The sequence below is a fragment of the Phyllobates terribilis genome, unplaced genomic scaffold (genome assembly GCF_046119375.1).
Source record: "Phyllobates terribilis strain yellow unplaced genomic scaffold, ASM4611937v1 Scaffold_1__5_contigs__length_1240528914, whole genome shotgun sequence".
Classification (NCBI taxonomy): domain Eukaryota; kingdom Metazoa; phylum Chordata; class Amphibia; order Anura; family Dendrobatidae; genus Phyllobates; species Phyllobates terribilis.
The window spans coordinates 181063131-181084014 of record NW_027362761.1 but is presented as its reverse complement, the minus strand read 5'-3'; the positions used below and the strand labels follow the sequence as shown (position 1 = coordinate 181084014).

The following is a 20884-nucleotide window of genomic DNA, read 5'->3' as shown; positions in this document are numbered from 1 at the left end:
TCTTCCCACCACTGACAACTAAGGATCCTCCATAGACATCCCTCGTCTGATCCCTAACTGACGTGGTCTAGCAGTTAGGCACTTCTTGAACCGCGCAGAACACTAGATTTCGCTGTTGTCCCGACAATGACCACAGCAAAGAAACTCGCTGGTCTCCCTGATCTCCAGCACCACTCAATCCCAGGGGAGCAGGGTTGCTTCTCCTGGGCTTAGTAGTTCTCTCGCAGGGGCTGCTACCCTCCAGACTTCACAATAGCCCTTACACTAATTACATGTGTTTGTGTAAAAATGGCTGAAGAGCTGGCTTCTCACACCATCAGAATTCACAGATATTTGGACGCCTGTCTTTGCAGGGTGCCATACATGCGGTTGCTGAAGAAACAGCCCAATTAGCATGTATGGAATAGATTTTAAGTTGCATAAAGTCTACATCTTGTATGCCAAATGTGAACACACACTGACTATACACTTCAAGGTGTCTAGTCTTATTAGTGGCAAACAGCATCAAATACTCATTTTTATGTGTTATAAAAGAATGAACTTTTTTTCCCCATTTCATCTGTAGTTAACTATTTATGTAAAAATTCTACTAGCAGATAGATTAGTTTACCCTAGTAAACTCACCTTTCTGGAGGTGGGGAGAACTGCGGGTTGTAAGGATATTGATGAACACAGAAACATCTGTTCCTTTTTTCTTTTCACCTGCGTCATACAGGGCCTTGGGAGAATAGAGGATAAAAAAATAGCTCAAAAGAAGGTAAAAGAGAAGTCTCGTTATTTCTCTGATGCAGATTCCTCATGGAATCCGCCTGACATTTGACACTCAAGTTAAAATCTTGTAATAAAAATAACTATTTAAAAACCTCCTAAAAATAAAATCCAGGGTATGTGCACATGATGTCTTTTCAGGCGGACTCGCCGCAAAAAATGGACATAATGCACAGCAACGTCAACTAATATTGCTGTGCACATCTTCTGATACCACTTTCAACTGATTCAGGGTTCGGAAATCCTGGAGCTGTTAAAAGAAGTAACATGTTCATTTTTCTGGTGTTTTCAATTGGAAGCCACTAACTCTCTTTATGGAAGATACAGGAAAAATAGTCCGGGAGTGGAGCCGCCATGGAAATGACAGCAAAACTGCCATTTCAAGCTTTTTACTAAAAGGCCTTTGTGATATAAAACACCACCGTTCTGTTGTCGGATTTAAAATGTTGTGTGCACGGACCCCAAAACTGCATCAAAAAACACTTCTTTTCCGTTTGAAAACCACATCAGGTTTGACTGCCTGAAAAAACTGTGTGAACATACCCTAAATGTAAAAAATATATTTAGAGGCGAGGCCACATCCACACGGTGTTGAGTGGTTACATTTGAAAGGACTGATTGAAACAAGCAGGCAAATGTCTAGAGTGGCTATTTCATTATATACACAGCATATGTTTCATATCGATCTATCGATCAATCTACAGGTACATTGTGGATCCCCAACATATCCGTTTGGCATGTTTGCCCAGTAGACTCTATGGGTACATTATCATATAAATGCTGGTACAGTACATCACTTAGAAAGTGTAAATCGCATCTAACACTGTACATTATTCAGAGCTGCAGTAGTCTGAGAAAGTACCAGCACTTACAAGTACGTTTTTACCAGTATTGTGCATAACAGCGTTAATAAAAATGGTAACATTAAGAAATTACAGTTATATGAAAAAGTTTGGGCACCGCTATTAATCTTAAGCTTAATGTTTTATAAAAATTGGTGTTTTTGCAACAGCTATTTCAGTTTGATATATGTAATAACTGTTGGACACAGTAATGTTTCTGCCTTGAAATGAGGTTTATTGTACTAACAGAAAATGTGCAATCTGCATTCAAACAAAATTTGACAGGTGCATAAGTATGGGCACCTCACCAGAAAAGTGACATTAATATTTAGTAGATCCTCCTTTTGCAAAAATAACAGCCTCTAGTCGCTTCCTGTAGCTTTTAATGAGTTCCTGGATCCTGGATGAAGGTATTTTTGACCATTCCTCTTTACAAAACAATTCCAGTTCAGTTAAGTTTGATGGTCGCCGAGCATGGACAGCCCTCTTCAAATGATCCCACAGATGTTTAATGATATTCAGGTCTGGGGACTGGGATGGCCATTCCAGAACATTGTAATTGTTCCTATGCATGAATGTCTGAGTAGATTTGGAGCTGTGTTTTGGATCATTGTCTTGCTGAAAGATCCATCCCCTGCATAACTTCAACTTTGTCACTGATTCTTGAACATTATTGTGAAGAATCTGCTGATACTGAATGGAATCCATGCGTCCCTCAACTTTAACAAGATTCCTGGTGCCGGCATTGGTCACACAGCCCCAAAGCATGATGGAACCTCCACCAAATTTTACTGTGGGTAGCAAGTGTTTTTCTTGGAATGCTGTGTTTTTTTGCCGCCATGCATAACACCTTTTTGTATGACCAAACAACTCAATCTTGGTTTCATCAGTCCACAGGACCTTCTTCCAAAAAGAAATTGGCTTCTCCAAATGTGCTTTTGCATACCTCAGCCGACTCTGTTTGTGGCGTGCTTGCACAAACGGCTTATTTCGCATCACTCTCCCATACAGCTTCTCCTTGTGCAAAGTGCGTTGTATAGTTGACTGATGCACAGTGATACCATCTGCAGCAAGTTGATGCTGCAGCTCTCTGGAGGTGGTCTAAGGATTGTGCTTGACTGATCTCACCATTCTTCTTCTCTGCCTTTCTGATGTTTTTCTTGGCCTGCCACTTCTGGCCTTAACAAGAACTGTCCCTGTGTTCTTCCATTTCCTTACTATGTTCCTCACAGTGGAAACTGACAGGTTAAATCTCTGAGACAGCTTTTTGTATCCTTCCCCTGAACAACTATGTTGAATAATCTTTGTTTTAAGATCATTTGACAGTTGTTTGGAGGAGCCCATGATGACACTCTTCAGAGGAGATTCAAACAGGAGAACAACTTGCAAGTGGCCACTTTAAGTAGCTTTTCTCATGATTGCATACACCTGGCTATGAAGTTCAAAGCTCAATGAGGTTACAAAACCAAAAAAAGTGCTTTAGTAAGTCAGTAAAAATGATAAGGATGCCCATACTTATGCACCTGTCAAATTTTGTTTGAATGCAGATTGCACATTTTCTGTTAGTACAATAAACCTCATTTCAAGGCAGAAACATTACTGTGTCCAACAGTTATTACATATATCAAACTGAAATAGCTGTTGCAAAAACACCAATTTTTATAAAACATTAAGCTTAAGATTAATAGGGGTGCCCAAACTTTTTCATATAACTGTATTTAAAGTTACACCTATCTACAATTTTGGCTTGTATGTTTTATGTTTATCCTGTAGGTGGCAGTGTCATTACATGGTATGATGTAGTGAGCACAGTATATGCATTACAGTACAATGTATAATAAATGTATTGCTGAATCTAGGGTGGCATTTTCAGATCGCTTTTACATATGTCTGTGTAGACCATGTACTGGGGTGGGCTCCCCCAGGATACAGTGATGATGTGAACAAGGAAAGCAGCCCAATACCAAACTTGCCAGATAAACTTTTACTGAAGAATTTCGATAGAGTGCTTTTCTACCAACCGAATAAAAAAGCAACAAGTTAACTCACACACACCCAGTCAGGACTGACTCCATTGTGTTTTGGAAGAAAGCACCTCTTTCCTCATTGTAACTATGCCAAGTCATTTTATGTAACTTCTACCACCACACAACCTGGGGCGTAACATGAAGATTTTCACCGCCCTATCAAGTCATTTATAATAGTGTCACCTCAGTAACTTCTACAGCTACATTCTATTAGCTCCGACATACCGAAAAGTGAAGAGGGATTTACTTACCCTGGCATCATTGTCCACAAGCTCATCATTCACACGGGCATCTTCATTCCGGTCCCCCTGCAATACACAGATTGTACACTGCCGTTATAACTAAACTAGGGATAAAGTACTAATAAAAACATTGTCTAATAAAGCCATATAAAAGTCATTTGTAAACAATTCCAGATAAAGCGGAGTTTACACTGCAGTTTCTGAATACTGCATGTATCCAGGGGCGGAACTACCGCCCGTGCAGCCGGTTCATTGAACGGGGGCCCCGAGGGAGAGGGGGCCCCTCCAGCCTCAGCAGGGCCGCCATCAGGGCATGACTGCCCTGACTCCAGTATGGGGCCCGGCCGGTAGGGGCCCCCTCGGAGCCCCGTTGGGGGCCCCCCTCTTATGCATCTCTCGCCTCATGGGGCCCCTGGCCCCATGCTAAGCGCCGGGTCCGGGACATCTCAGCGCTGTGCTGCGCTGCCGTGGCAGCGCCTTCAAGATTCCCCTGACTTCCGGTCATGTGACGGTGCCGTCACATGGCCGGAAGTCAGGAGAACCTGGTGTCAGCGATTTGGACGAGCGCCAGGATTCTGCAGGGATCGCATGGGGGTAAGTATAACAAGTTTTATTTTTTTAAAAATACAATTAACTAGAAGTGGGGGGAATTGGGAGATGCACATGTGTGTGTGGGGGGGGGGGAATTGGGAGATGCACATGTGTGGGGGGGGATTGGGAGATGCACATGTGTGGGGGGGGATTGGGAGATGCACATGTGTGGGGGGGGGATTGGGAGATGCACATGTGTGGGGGGGGGAATTGGGAGATGCACATGTGTGGGGGGGGGAATTGGGAGATGCACATGTGTGTGGGGGGGAATGGGAGATGCACATGTGTGTGGGGGGGAATGGGAGATGCACATGTGTGTGGGGGGGAATGGGAGATGCACATGTGTGTGGGGGGGAATGGGAGATGCACATGTGTGTGGGGGGGAATGGGAGATGCACGTGTGTGGGGGGGAAATGGGAGATGCACATGTGTGTGGGGGGGAAATGGGAGATGCACATGTGTGGGGGGGAAATGGGAGATGCACATGTGTGTGGGGGGGGGGATGGGAGATGCACGTGTGTGGGGGGGGAATGGGAGATGCACATGTGGGGGAGGGGGATGAGAGAGGTGCACATGTGGGGGAGGGGAATGAGAGAGGTGCACATGTGGGGGTGAGAGAGGTGCTCGTGGGGGGATGAGAGATGCACATGTGGGGGAGGGGGATGAGAGATGTGCACATGGGGGGTGGTGAGAGATGTGCACATGGGGGGTGGTGAAAGATGTGCACATGGGGGGGTTTGAGAGCTGCACATGGAGGGGTGAGAGCTGCACATGGGGGGGATGAGAGCTGCACATGGGGGAATTGGGAGAAAATGAGCTGCACATGGGGGAATTGGGAGTAGGGGGATAATGAGCTGCACATAATGAATGTGGGGTGGGGGAGAGTAAATGATGATGGGGTGGGGAGAGCACGGACATGATATAATGAATTGGGGCAGGGGGTGCATGTAAATAATGAATGCGGGGAGCAGGAAGCATAGAGTAGGGGGCGTTGCGGATGCAGGAGTGTAACTGGTAACAAATTGGCGGAAAGAGTAGAGGTTCTAATTAAATTATATATTGAGTGCCTATTTACAGTTAATGGGGGCACCGTGGTGGATTACAATTTATATTTGGAATGGTAGGTGGCATAATAACTAACCATATATTGATGGTGGATGCACGTCTGTATTCAGCTGCGTAATGTAGAAGTTGGGGAATGTGCTCTAGATAACTGTGTTATTTTATGCAGAGATGAGTCCTGGCTGGAAGACGTGATGGCGGTCTGTGCTGGATGAAGGAGAAAAGCGTAGCTGAAGGACTTCACCTAGAGACGTCACCAGTGAGTCAGTGTATTACATGTACACTTACACTATATACTATGTACCGGGCTCCTGTGTATAATGTCACTGGTGATCACTGTATTACCTGTACACTATATACAGAGCTCCTGTGTATAATGTCACTGGTGATCACTGTATTACCTGTACACTGACACTATATACAGAGCTCCTGTGTATAATGTCACTGGTGATCACTAGATTACCTGGACACTTACATTATACATACCATGTATAGAGCTCCCGTGTATAATGACACTTATGGTAATATTAGTAATGTGGTGGTAATATTAGTAATGTGGTGGTAATATGTGGTCTGGTCATGGTGTGGCAGTTTTTCTCCCTTCTGTGTGGTATTATTCGGTCACTATGTTGTGGTAATATGTGGTCTGGTCATGGTGTGGCGGTATTCCCTGTATGTGGTATTATTGGTCATTTTAAAAAAAAATGTATATGACACATTCCCTTAAAGAAAACTAAATAAACATATATCTAAAAAGAGTATTGCATATTTTAAGAAAATTTTAATAGGTTAGAGTAGGGCCCGGCCAGAAGAGTCTACCTTATCGTGGTGGCGGCTTTAAAAATCTTTTGGCCAAAACAAAAGCTGATGGCTATGTATGTGGCGCCGTCACATGGCCGAACGTCAGGAGAACGTGGTGGCAGCGACGTGGACGAGCGCCAGGATTCTGCAGGGATCGCATGGGGGTAAGTATAACAAGTTTTATTTTTTTAAATACAATTAATTAACCAGGAGTGGGGGGAATCAGAGATGCACATGGGGGGGGGGGGTGAGAGATGCACATGGGGGGGGGGGGTGAGAGATGCACATGGGGGGGGGGTGAGAGATGCACATGGGGGGATGAGAGATGCACATGTGGGGGGGATGAGAGATGCACATGTGGGGGGGATGAGAGATGCACATGGGGGGGGGGTGAGAGATGCACATGGGGGGGTGAGAGATGCACATGGGGGGGTGAGAGATGCACATGGGGGGGTGAGAGATGCACATGGGGGGATGAGAGATGCACATGGGATGGATGAGAGATGCAAATGGGGGGGATGAGAGATGCACATGGGGGGGATGAGAGATGCACATGGGGGGGATGAGAGATGCACATGGGGGGGGATGAGAGATGCACATGGGGGGGGATGAGAGATGCACATGGGGGGGATGAGAGATGCACATGGGGGGGGATGAGAGATGCACATGGGGGGGATGAGAGATGCACATGGGGGGGGATGAGAGATGCACATGGGGGGGGATGAGAGATGCACATGGGGGGGATGAGAGATGCACATGGGAGGGGGATGAGAGATGCACATGGGAGGGGGATGAGAGATGCACATGGGAGGGGGATGAGAGATGCACATGGGAGGGGGATGAGAGATGCACATGGGGGGGATGAGAGATGCACATGGGGGGGATGAGAGATGCACATGGGGGGGATGAGAGATGCACATGGGGGGGTGAGAGATGCACGGGGGGGGGTGAGAGATGCACGGGGGGGGTGAGAGATGCACGGGGGGGTGAGAGATGCACGGGGGGGTGAGAGATGCACGGGGGGGTGAGAGATGCACGGGGGGGGTGAGAGATGCACGGGGGGGTGAGAGATGCACGGGGGGATGAGAGATGCACGGGGGGTGTGAGCTGCACATGGGGGGGTTATGTTTACATAACTTTGTTGCCTTATGAAGGGCAGGGGGGGCCCCCAAAAATTTCTTGCACAGGGGCCCACTACAGTCTGTGTCCGCCCCTGCATGTATCAATGCTATTTAGATATACACTAATATTTTTGAATAAGGCTAGCTTAACACTAGCATTCATTAAAATGGGTTTCAGATTTTGAGCTAAATTTGTGCAATTGTAAATAGGTGCGTGGATGCAGCAGCACAGAGAATGAGGACTCAATAGTAACTTAACCAAGAGATATTATTTATTTAACACAAATATATGTGGTGCCTAGTGCCAATATCAAAGGGTAAAACAAACAATAGGAATGCAGCAGGTTATAATACAACGGGGAATCTATACAGGTTATTAACACGCAGTGCTGTCTTGAGCCTAACTCCACCTGAAGTGCATTACAGTCCTATCAGACCTGTCACTGTTGTCTCTCTGTCACTCTCTAAACAATAAAGACCGTCACACAGGCCCTAATGGCAGTCTACGATACCCCGTCGTAAGTCCCATAACGATGAGTCACTTTGCACACACAACACGCTGACTGCCTCCATTTCCTGAATTAAGGTCCCAGTCCCCTTTGTACAGTACGTTTACACCAGGAGTTACAGCTCACACAAACTTCCTTCTGCGGCCTGGTCATCTCTCTTGGTCCTGGTTCAGCTCATTTGGCTCGGATCTTCCAGCTCTGGTCCTCATCTCTGGCTCTGGTCACCTGGATTTGGCCACTCGGTTCTTAACTTGCATCTGGTTACTCGGTCCTTCTCTCGCATGGGCTACTCTGTCCTTCACTCAGGTCTGGTCTCTCGTAATGGCCAACTCCGCTGCTCACATGTCCATCCTGCTACAGGTCCACACGCCCACTCCTCACCTTCTCTGCCTTCCCGGGCTTTTTATTATTATTAACCACGCCACAACAGTCACCTGATCTAGTGTCTCTTCTAATCTTTTCCCCGAGGGAACATGGACTTCACTCTTCAGTTCCTGCTGATGCAATTCTCTCTGCTTTCCCTTTTCCTATCATCTTTGACCAGCAGATGGTGGCGTTCGCTTGCGGACACTTGTTAGGCATTAGCTGTGTGAGTCTTCTCACTTGTCCATCTCCTTACACAGTTACTCTATATGACTCGACTAGAGTCTGATCTGCTTCTCCCACAGTTCTATTTAGAGAAATGGATGACAACCTAGTCGGTACATTACTGACAGTATGTACAACCCATAATGGCAGTTATGTGACCACCCGCACATTTTGGCAATTGAGGGGAATTCTGTGTGTATTGGACACTACAAGCATTCACCAATCTGCAGTCACATAGAGAGACTGCAGAAATTTAACTTAGCCCAGAAAAAAAAACCTTTAAGTGAGATAAAATCCAAAAATCTACTTTCATAGTTGTTTTCAGTAAGCCATTAGTAAAAATGAGCGAATCAATTTACAACAAATAAAATTTGTTACCAATTCGTCAAAACTATTTGGATTTGCCAGTACGCAAATTTTTCATGATAGTGAATCCAGCAAAATGGTGGTCTTCCTGGATTCTTTTGAAGGCCAAAAAGGGGTTTTAAAAAATAGAAAAAATATTATACCCTCCAGCTTATCTCTCCTGTTGCTCAGCGCCTTGCAGGTCCTCCAATCGATCTCTCTGATCTACAGATATTTTGGAGCTGACTAGGCCTCATGTGGCTACATTGGGCTCAATCCATGTCACGTCATTGTGTGAATTGTGCCCCTTTAGAGGCTAAGCCAGCACCAGATAATCCAAAGACCAATTTGAAGACTGGAGGGAGCGAGTAGAGAACCATCAGGGAGCTGCATTTTTAGGACAATTGAAGGGCAGTCTAGGACTGGTAAGAATAATCTTTTTTTAACCATTTCCTAGCCCCCCGTCTTTTATGGTTTGGGGTTTCTCCAGACCTCGGAGCAGAATAAATATGTTTTAGAGTAATTTTCGACAATACATTTGCGAACTTCTAGTCATTAACCTAATTTTCTTGTTTTTTGTGAATACATCATTGATGGGTTTTAAATGTACAAAAGCACAAGACATTTGCAGCAGTGGCATGTAAGTGCCCCCAATAACAAAAATGACATTTCTCAGCACCCCGAAACCCCCCGTTATGGTGCCGGGTTTTTCTTAATAGGACAAAGAGTCTGGTTTTAGATTCTTACTTTACACACTTTGAATGAATATCAGGCTACTTCCCTGCCCCATTTTTTACTATTAATGCACTTATTCTAATAAAGAGAGTCCTGCATATGTTCTTTCCACTCAATTGTGTTCGGCACTGAGGGGCTACCTCCCTCTAAAGGCCCGACAGCAGGTACATAATCTGAATCTAGGGTATATATTCCCTTATACTGTATGCTATGCAAAGCTTGCTATATATATATATATATATATATATATATATATATATATATATATATATATATATATATATGTGAATGTATATGTAATATGTATACACAAATACCTTTGCAAGTGCAAGCAATGCTTTTTGGAAATCTCCAGATGTATCAGAGGTTAAATCCTTTGCCAAATCATTCTTGTATACTGTAACATAAAGTTGAACATTTGTTACAATGATACCGATAATCATTTAAAAGCTCATAAAACAATAAAGTTTCCTATAAAGACATGACATTTTTATTGTAAAGAGGACCTCGTTGCCGGCCATAATGCATTCATCTGATTAGAGAATTTTGTCACTGAAATAATGATGATAAACAGCAAGCTGATCTGGAAAGTTTCCTAATCATAGTTATATCAATTAGACCTTAAAAAGAAGCAAGTACTGATAAACAATTATCAGTAATGGAAGTCAAGATCTTTTATTAAGCTGCTATACAACAATTAACCATGTAGAAAACCATGTAGAAAAGCCGTAGTATGAAACTAATTTTATTGTTTTTAAGACTTGGACCATATCCTCTGAATTTATAGACTAGATCCTTAAATCCACAGCATTTGCTTATAAATGAACAAACGAAAAGCGTCATACAATTACCAAAGAAAGTGACAAAGTGCCCGTAAAATAGTACCATTCATATTCATTTACATTGTACCAGCAATACTGGAGCCCATGAAATAGAACTTGTGATATTAGTGAACATACAAGAATGACTGACATCCCTCCCATATCATAATGTGCGATTGATATACTGTAACTGTCTCCCGGTTTCTGTTGCGCTGAAACTATGTTTTGCTGCTGACAATTTGAATTTTTTTCTAACAAGGCGTTCATTAGACATTTTCTCAGAATTTAAAAGAAATCAGAGGCTATAGCAATAGCATTATTTTGTTCTGGCTGCTCATATTCAGACAGACACATATTGAAAACACTTTTAGAGGTTAAATATTTTGGATGGACTAAGTGCATCACTTAATCAGGGCGGGACAAAGGGTAGGACACCAACTAGGGCTCTACCTCTTGCCTACCGAAGGGGGGCGCGCTTTGTAAAATATTGCTGAATGCCTGTGGCCGCTCTGCACCTTTCTCCTGCCACAGGCATTCAGCACAGTGATGGCACACAGGTGAGCAGTGTTGGTTACTGACACCGCTCACCACTCTCTCTGACAGCGTCCCGGCCGTCGCTCCCTCCCTGCATATGAGTGCTGTCCAGAACAGGAGCAGAGGAGCTGTTATCTGCTCACTGCTTCGCCGGGAACTCCCGCAAGACACGGGCAACTTCCAACTTGTGCCCTGTAGGAGATGGAGCACGCAGGGGATGTCAGACGGTGTGATGTAGTGATGTCATCATGCCATCAAGGGTCCACTGCTGTCCAGGATAGAAGAGGAGATGGTGAACGGGGAGCCTGGATTAGGTGAGTATAAGATTTTGTTTTCATATATTATTTGAAAATGAAATCAAGGGCTGAGCAAGGGGCATGAAATGAGGGGCAGTGCAGGGTGGCATGGAATGAGGTGCTGTGCAGGGGGCCATGAAATGAGGGGCAGTGCAGGGGGCCATGAAATGAAGGGTTGTGCGGGGGAGCCATTAAATGAGGGGCTATGTGGGGGGGACAGCAAATGAGGGACAGTGGGGGGACTGTGATGACCATACTGGGGACCGAATATGGGGCTGTAGAGGTCATTATACTGTGGGCAGGGGTGACCATACCGGTTAGGGGGCTGTGGTGGATATCATACTGTTTAGGGTGCTGTGGTGGCCATCATACTATACATGGCTGGCTATGGTGGACATCATACTATATATGGGGGTCTGTGGTTGACATCATACTATATATGATATTGACAGCCTATCCGAAGATTAGACCATCGATATCATTGTAGTGAAACACATCTTTGAACCATCTTGAGCTTTCCAACATTCTTTTTACAATATAGAGCTCCAAAATTACTCCTAGATTTAAAATGTGGTCTTATGAAACATTTTTCAAGGGATAATATTACATCGGGACCATCGGACCATTATTCTTCATAACACAATGAAGAATTTTGAAAATGATTGATTCATCAAAATGGAGGATATAACACTGGGCAAGATAGCAACTATTATTAAGGATCATAAAGAACCCTAAGGATTGAATGCATAATTTCCAATACTTACATGCTTTGTAAACTTTGTTGATTTCTCTGAGCTCATTGTTTGTTCTTGATGCTAAGATTTCAACAAGAGTATCCTCATCAGTTCCGAGCCCCTTTAGACATTGAAAGTATATAATTGGTTACGTGAATGTCAAAATTAGACAACTTATGGTTTTAAAGGAGTTTTCCCACTAATTGGACAACCCCATCTCATTCCCCATATACTCACCTCCTATGTCAGTGCCGTTCCAGCGGTGTAGACACTCACGTTACCGGGGCTCACGTGAGGTTGTTATGACACGTGAGCCCAGTGTATAATCCGAGCTGATGTCTCGGTCCATGTCTTCAGATGTATTAGTAATCAAGAGGAAGTGAGCGGCCAGTCACAGCCCTCACTTACTCTTGATTACTTATACATCTGAAGACAAGGACAGTGATACCAGCGGTGATTTGGCGCCGGGCTCAAGTGTCATAACAACCTCACGTGAGCCCCGGGAATGCGATTGTCTACACCGCTGTACTGTATAAACAAAAACACTTTAACCAAAGCAATAGCTAATATTTTATAATCTGTAATGTACCTTGGTGGCATGTTTAAGTTCCTGAGCATCAAATTCAGCTGGAGTTTTCAGTAGAGCCAAAACAACCTCCTCATAGTGACCAGAAAGGGCCTTCTTCAACGCATCCTCTAGTGGCTTGAAAAACATAAAAGTAACAATGGCATACCAGCTTTAACAAAATAACATATTTCATTATTTAACAGATTTTTGTTTATATTTGTGACTTTCTCCATTCATTCCTAAGGGAGCTTCCATAAAATCAATTGCGAGTGTGGTAATGTGTGGGCACATCTCATTTCAATGGGAGTGTTCGCCACTGCCTTGTTCTTATGATAGATGGAACCTACATCTATTGGACATTTATGGCATACCTTTATCGAAGTGCCGTAAATGTTCCAGATTGGAGGAGACATTTTCTGTAATTATTGACAGCATTCCTTGTGTAAGATTGCAGGGTTAACTGTCAGTCATTCAGATGGACCACATACTGGACTAGCCACTAGACTTGATTTGTTAGTTAAAAAACTTGATTTAAATCAATAAATTGCTTGGTATGCTATCTTTTTTTCTAACCACCATATATGAATTTGCTTAGCTTAACCTGTGACAAGCTACCTGCAGATGAAGCAATGCACTGACTTTGAAGAGATCCTGACAGTTGATACATGCTGCCCGATCCACGGGCAGCATGTATCAGGCACTGGTTGTATCATTTCAGCCAGATATGTTTGACTCTAAAACAATGCAGCTAATCAGAGAAAAACATACTATAAAAGCTGCCAGGGACCAAGCAGTACTGGGGACTAGTCAGACTGGGGGGTCCCTAGCAGCTTCTCCCCGCCTGCTGCCCTGGCTTGACCGGTCTTGTCCACGCATGTATGTAGACCCGTCAATCCAGGGCAATGGGCTGGGAAAAGCTGCTGAGGACCTGCTTGTCCATCTAGTCTACTTCGCGGCTCGGTCCCTGGCAGCTTTTAAAGTATGTTTTTCTCTGAAACGCCGCATCGTTTCAGAGTCAAACATACCTAGCTGAGAACATACAGCCAGTGCCTGATACATGCTGCCCGTGAATTAGGCAGCATATATCATCTGCCAGGTTCACTTTAAGCCAAGATGCCCTGAGTAAAAGTCAAATCACTAATATTCTACTGTGGCTTATATAGGAAATACTGTATATCAGACAAGTTTCAATGGTATGCAGAAATTAGATTTCTAAAGATAACTTTTTGCAACGTGTACTAATAAAGAATTATCATTCTTTACAATAATCTATAAATACATACGCTATATACAGTAGCTGGATGGTATTATTTGTCAGAATCAGGAAGGACACGTCAGCTCTACTGATATGTCTGTTTTAGTGACTACTAACATATCCATTAAAGCAAGTCAATTTTTCTAAGAACTCTGCATTGTATTTTTCTTGTCATTCCTCCTAGAAATGTATGAGTAAATTGACAAACTGACATAACCATTAATTTGTCATTATGATGTATCTTCACTTTTTTCCCTCTGTGGATCAGTCATGGTTACTTGGACTACTTTTCCTGACCCTGATAGATGCAATTATTTCTTAGTCTTACCGCTACTGTATATAACAGTGAAACCTCTTTGAGAGAACCAGCTAAATTGCTGTGAAACTAGTCTTTTCGATTGGTGGTCGTCACCAAGAAAATACATAGGTTTTTCATTCCCTTTATCTCCTGATAGAAAATCGTATGTAGACTACAGATACCCTTCTCACAGAGGTGGACCTTTGGAGGTATCTTACTGTACTGACCTTTCCAGTGGAGCTCTGGTAGGCTGCCTTAATAGCCTGGCGCTGGGCATTATTTCTTTTGGTTAAAATGTTAGTTATTGTTGCTTCATCGACACCTTTCAAAATAAAAAAAAATCCAAAGATGACAATTAAAGTACGTTTTGACTTGCTGCCTTCCTTAGTAAACATAATATATACACCCTTTGACTGTAATACATTGTTCTGCCAATTTGTAAATATGAGCCATCATTTAGTGAAACAACTTAATGAATTAACTTAAAAGGGTCTCCAAGATCCTATCCAAATTTGTAGTAGGTGTAATAATAATAATATTAGAAAATACCTCTAATTAGAAATGTAGCATAGTTTTTCTGATTCGCAATCTCTCTTTTCTTATATGCAGGGATTGCAGGACCTTAGGTATCCATGGTTACGACCACAGATATAGTGAAAATTAGTTAGCTAGTTCCTAGCGGTCGTAACCATGGATACCTAAGGTCCTGCAATGTCTGCACATGAGTAAAGAGACATAGCAAATCAGAAGAACTATACTACATTTCTAATTGGAGGTATTTGCTAATATTATTATTATTACACCTACTACATATTCGGATAGGATCTTGGACATGGGAATATCCCTTTAATGACCGGAGCATTTTCTGCTTTTGCATTTTTGTTTTTTGCTCCCCTTCTTTCCAGAGCCATAACTTTTTTATTTTTCAGTCAATATGGCAGTGTGAGGGCTTATTTTTTGTGGGACAAGTTGTACTTTTGAATAACATCACTGGTTTTACCATATTGTGTACTGGAAAATGGGAAAAAAAAACAAGTGTGGTGAAATTGCAAAAAAAAAGTGCCATACCACAGTTGTTGTTTTTTTTTACCATGTTCACTGAATGCTAAAACTGAACTGCCATTATTATTATCCAGGGCATTACGAGTACGTAGATACCAAACATGTACAGGTTCTTGTTTATTTAAGTTGTGAAAAAAAAATGCAAAGTTTGCAAAAAAAAAAGGCGCAATTTCCCAAGATCCGTAGCGTCTCCATTTTTCGTAATCTCGGGCCGGGTGAGGGCTTATTTTTTGCGCTCCAAGCTGACATTTTTATTGATACCATTTTGGGGGTAGATAGGATGTTTTGATCGCCCATTGTTGCATTTTATTGCAATGTTGCGGCGACCAAAAAAACTTAATTCTGTTTAGAATTTTTTTTCTTGTTACGCGGTTTACCGATCGGATTAATTTTTTAATTTTTTATTGATAGATGGGATGATTCTGAACTCGGCGATACCAAATATGTGTATGTGTGGGTTTTTTTTTACTGTTTTATTTTGAATGGGGCGAAAGGGGGGTGATTTAAACTTTTATATATTTTTATATTTAAAAAAAAAAATGTTTTACACTTTTTGCATGCTTCAATAGTCTCCATGAGAGACTAGAAGCAGCAACTGTCTGATCCCCTGTACTACACACAGGCGATGATCAGATCGCCTGTGTGTAGCAGATTTGCTCACTTGCTATGAGCACCGTCCGCTGGGTTGCGCTCATAGCAATCTGGCAGAAACAACCACAGGGTTTTCATGCTGACCCATCGGCGACCTGCGTTCATGTGACGGGGTCGCTTTTGGGACGGGGCCTATGACGCGCTTCCCGGACTGGTTAAAAGCCGCGGGTGGATCACGTTTTCACCCGCGGCTGTTGTGGGCGGATCGCGTTTTCACCCGCGGCTGTTGCGGGCATATGTCAGCTGTATAGATCAGGGGGTTATGACGTGGGGCATACTAATATGCCCCAAGTCAGAAAGGGGTTAATGTAATTGGTTTATACCATTTTTAGGAACTGGTGTTTTAAAACACTGAAAGTGCCCATGCGTACAGCTGCATTACAGATCTGTATTGTGCAGATATCCAATTCATCACCTATATTCTGTGATGGGGCTATACTGCACCTCTGTGTGTCCCTGTGGCACATAAAAGTTTTTACCACATGACTTTGTAAGAAAAAAAAAAAGGTCATCTATACAGGTCAATTTAAGTTTTAAGAAGTAGTATATTACCTGCTTTTCTAAGCATTCTTGTGGTTGCATACTACTTGGACAACCCTTTCTCAAACACTATGTTTCCCCCAAGTACAATAATAACACTCAGGCCACATTCACACATTCAGTATTTGGTCAGTATTTTACATCAGTATATGTAAGCCAAAACAAGGAGTGGGATAATCAGAGGAAAAGTATAATAGAAACACGTCACCACTTCTGTATTTATCACCCACTCCTGATTTTGTCTTACAAATACCAATATAAAATTCTGACCAAATACTGAACATGTGAACGTGTCCTCATACTTATCTCCAGTGCCGGCACCATTCCAGTGGTTTTGGCATTGACTCTCCCAGGGCTCGTATGACATTGTTATGTCACACGATCCCTGAGGCCAATCAACTCTGGCTTCTCTCTTCTCCTTTGGACTTAACTAACATCCAGAGGAAGGTAGAGGTGCGACTGCTCTCTCACTTCCTCTCGATGTTTTATTTGTCCGAAGGAGGGGAGAGTAAATCAGCCACTAAATGATAACATAACAATGTCACACGAACCAGTACTAAATTGAGTATAGCTGTTTTATTATTTTTATTATTTTATTTGGGGGAAACAGTGATTGAGAAGGACAATACTCAGACAACCCCTTTAAGACATCAAAAATCAACATAATGTTTCAATATGACAAAATATGAACACTATAATATAACACAATTACAGTTTTGAAGAAGCTTGATTTATCATTAATTTCATTAGGATAAATTTATTATTACATTTCTAAACATTGCCTATAAGAATGGGGGTAATAAGCCCCAGGTGTACCTTTAGCTTTGATGGCCCTGTCTATGGCAGTAGCATCTGCAGTGGCGTCATATGTTGGAGCCGCCTGAAGACCTCCACTAGCTTTTTGCTAAAAAGTAAAAATTATCCATTATAAGACACATATTGAGCCAAAACAAAGCAAACAATTGTGTTAGCAATAACAACTATTAGTCTTTACTGCACTTCAGAAAAGCAAGAACTGAGGTGCGGGTTCTGAATATTCTGTTCTGAATATAATTACTTTTGCATGTTCAGCATTTTCATCCAAGAAAAAGGCCTGGCGGAGGAACTCTTGCACAAAAGACATGGTGTAGATGAGCCTCTGTAAAGAAAAAATATTGTAAAATGAAAAAAGAGTTGGATGCAAGTCTTAAAGATGGTGAACTGATTCTACATTGGTCTTTGGAACTGTTCAAACTTAAGTTTAGTATACAGTAATATCCTTATAACTTTTAAGATATGTTCACACATCATTTTTTCCAAGTAGCTCAAAAACATTAGTTTTTCTAGCGGAAGACGCTTCAGGAATCACTCCTTTTCTTCGGCCTTTTGTAAACCCAAAGTGTCTTTTTTTAGCTCTTTCTGGTAGTTTCCTTAGCACTTTTTCAATGTTCTTGACTATCAGTAAGGTTTATTGTTTTCGTTTTTCGAGCATTTTTTTTTTTGGGGGGGGGGACACTTTTGTACTGGAGTCTTCCAGACATTTTTTTTAACTCCATTCAACAATGAAGAAACCGCTACTGGTTTTTGAAGCAAAAGCATTAACAAAATGCTCAAAAAGGTACCCGGAAGTCTTTTGACTCTTTCCATTGACTTCTATTGTAAAATAAAGAAAGTCTTCAGCAGAAGATGCCTCAAGAATTGTCAGGTCAATTCTGTTAACCGCTTGACATCTTTGGAAACCTGAAGCGGTAAAAGAAGCTCGAAAGTTTGAGCTTAAAATGACTGTTCCAACCAAGCACAAGCGCTTGGTGCACACTTGGCATGGACAAGCAGTTCAATGCGCCTTCTGATTGTCTTGTTTTCCATCTATCTCCACCATTTTCTAGCTCCTGCAAAGCCAGAGCTGTCAATCAAGGAAGAGGAGGTGGAGATAGCTGGAAAACAGGTAGGTGGGAAGGAGTACTGAACTGTTCGGCAATGCTAAAAGTGCACTGAGCGCTTGTGCTTGGTTTGAACAGTCATTTTGTGCTGATGGACTCGCTTTAACTTCTTGCCATAGCAGATTTGTCTGTAATGTTCAGGGGACACTATACAGAAGCTGGTCCAGAACGTATGCATTATCAGAACCAAAGTTTTAGGGACACTGACTCCCACCATACTATAGGCATTGTGGGTGGCAGTTACATGAGTTCACCGCAGTTGACAATGTTTTAGATGGAGATGGCCTGCCAATATCCTGTGGTCACTGTTGTAAATGGGGCACTTTCATTGGTTCTGTTATGGGGTAACTGTGGCTGAGAGTGTTCTATGGTGAACACGGGTGAAAGACCTATGCTATAAGCTATAGCTTTCAGCACTGATGGCCTTTTTAACTATACTATTCTCAATGCACAGGAAATCAGGCCCTCTTTGTAATTAATCCTCGACATACCACTTTTGCTTATCTGATCTTAGTAGTACGTACGTAACTACAGAAACATGAAAATGCATTGCGTTTACAAACAGATTGAAAGCCTGGCCACAATTGCCAGTATTAACCACGACTAGATGGCTCTAAATCTCTAATTCCATATAAGTGAAATGTTACGTTCTCCTAACATAGCTGCAATGCAGAAAGTGACTCATTTCCTGTTACTAATATTTCCGCAGCGGGCTAGAAGCTAATTAAATACATAATGTTATTCTAAAATAAAAGTCTATCTTGGATTTTAAGAAAAACTGTTATTAATGTGATTTCCCATTGTCTTTGGCCCTCTATGGACTAGAAAACGAGAAGGACATGAGGATGATGCAATTTGAAAAAAGGTTCACTGACCCAAAATATGCATCAAGAGTAAGGAAAAAAATGCCAGATAACCAGCTAACATCTCTAAAAATCGCTGCAAAAATCTATACTATATAGTGTATAATGCAGACTCCACATTATATACTATAGCTACAGGCAAAGCTTCACACTGACACAGTGTCACATAGACAGCCTCTGCCACTTTCACTCATACAGAAGGACAAAGCCTGGTCCTGAGGAACTCAGAGGCAGAGCCTTCAAATGAGGAAGCCCATGGAGGACTCAGCAGTTATTGGTGGTCAGGGCTCAGCTCCTCCTCCGTGGAAGGTCTTCTTCCTCCTGCTTGCTTTGATGAATCAGGGCCTCAGTTTTCAGATTTACTGTATATTCTGACAACAGTATGCATCGTTTTAATTTTTATTTAGTTAATTAATCAATAGTACATGTGAAAATAATAGATTCTCCTAGATCAGGGAAGTGAAACTCAAACACACAGAGGGCCAAAATTAAAAACTTGGACAAAGTTGCGGGTCAACCAGTATACAGTATAATTGACCCCACATAGTTCTCCATACAGAATAATAGGCCCCACATAGTCCTCTATACAGAATAATGGGCCCCACATAGTCCTCCATGCAGAATAATGGGCCCATTATAGTCCTCCATAGAGAATAATGGGCCCCACGTAGTCCTCTATACAGAATAATGGGCCCCACATAGTCCTTCATACAGAATAATGGGCCCCACATAGTCCTCCATACAGAATAATGGGCCCCACATGGTCCTCCATACAGAATAATGGGCCCCATATAGTCCTCCATACAGAATAATGGGTCCCACATAGTCCTCTATACAGAATAATGGGCCCCACATAGTCCTTCATACAGAATAATGGGCCCCACATAGTCCTCCATACAGAATAATGGACCCCACATAGTCCTCCATACAGAATAATGGGCTCCACATAGTCCTCCATACAGAATAATGGGCCCTACATAGTTCTCCATACAGAATAATAGGCCCCACATAGTCCTCCATACAGAACAATGGGCCCCACATAGTCCTCCATACAGAATAATGGGCCCCATATAGTCCTCCATACAGAATAATGGGCACCACATAGTCCTCCATACAGAATAATGGACCCCACAAAGTCCTCTATACAGAATAATGGACCCCACATAGTCCTCCTTACAGAATAATGGGCCTCACATAGCTTTTCATACAGTATAATGGGCCCCACATATCCATCCATGCAGTATAAAGGGCCCCGCATAGTCTTCCATACAGAATAATGGCCCCATATAGTCCTCTATACAGAATAATGGGCCCCATATAGGCCTCCATGCAGAATAATGGGCCCCACATAGTTTTTCATACAGTATAATGGGCCCCACATATCCATCCATACAGTATAATGGGCCCCACATAGTCTTCCATATGGAATAATGGGCCCTATATAGTCCTCTATACAGAATAATGGGCCCCACATAGTCCTCCATACAGAATAATGGGCTCCACATAGTCCTCCATACAGAATAATGGGCCCTACATAGTTCTCCATACAGAATAATAGGCCCCACATAGTCCTCCATACAGAATAATGGGCCCTACATAGTTCTCCATACAGAATAATAGGCCCCACATAGTCCTCCATACAGAACAATGGGCCCCACATAGTCCTCCATACAGAATAATGGGCCCCATATAGTCCTCCATACAGAATAATG

General features: G+C 42.6%; 1 protein-coding gene across 1 annotated transcript in view; it reads right to left on the bottom strand.

Annotated features, from left to right (window-relative positions):
• The window catches only part of LOC141252826 (annexin A1-like), a 66264-nt gene that overhangs the window by 38709 nt on the left and 6671 nt on the right, over positions 1–20884 (bottom strand). Inside the window, exons 2-9 of the mRNA XM_073670587.1 lie at positions 17448–17528; positions 17207–17294; positions 14365–14459; positions 12606–12719; positions 12047–12137; positions 9949–10028; positions 3889–3945; positions 625–718 (exon numbers count right to left, since the gene is read on the bottom strand). Of these exons, the coding sequence (XP_073526688.1) occupies positions 625–718; positions 3889–3945; positions 9949–10028; positions 12047–12137; positions 12606–12719; positions 14365–14459; positions 17207–17294; positions 17448–17513 (685 nt within the window). The 5' untranslated portion in view covers positions 17514–17528. The remainder of the gene's footprint in view (positions 1–624; positions 719–3888; positions 3946–9948; positions 10029–12046; positions 12138–12605; positions 12720–14364; positions 14460–17206; positions 17295–17447; positions 17529–20884) is intronic.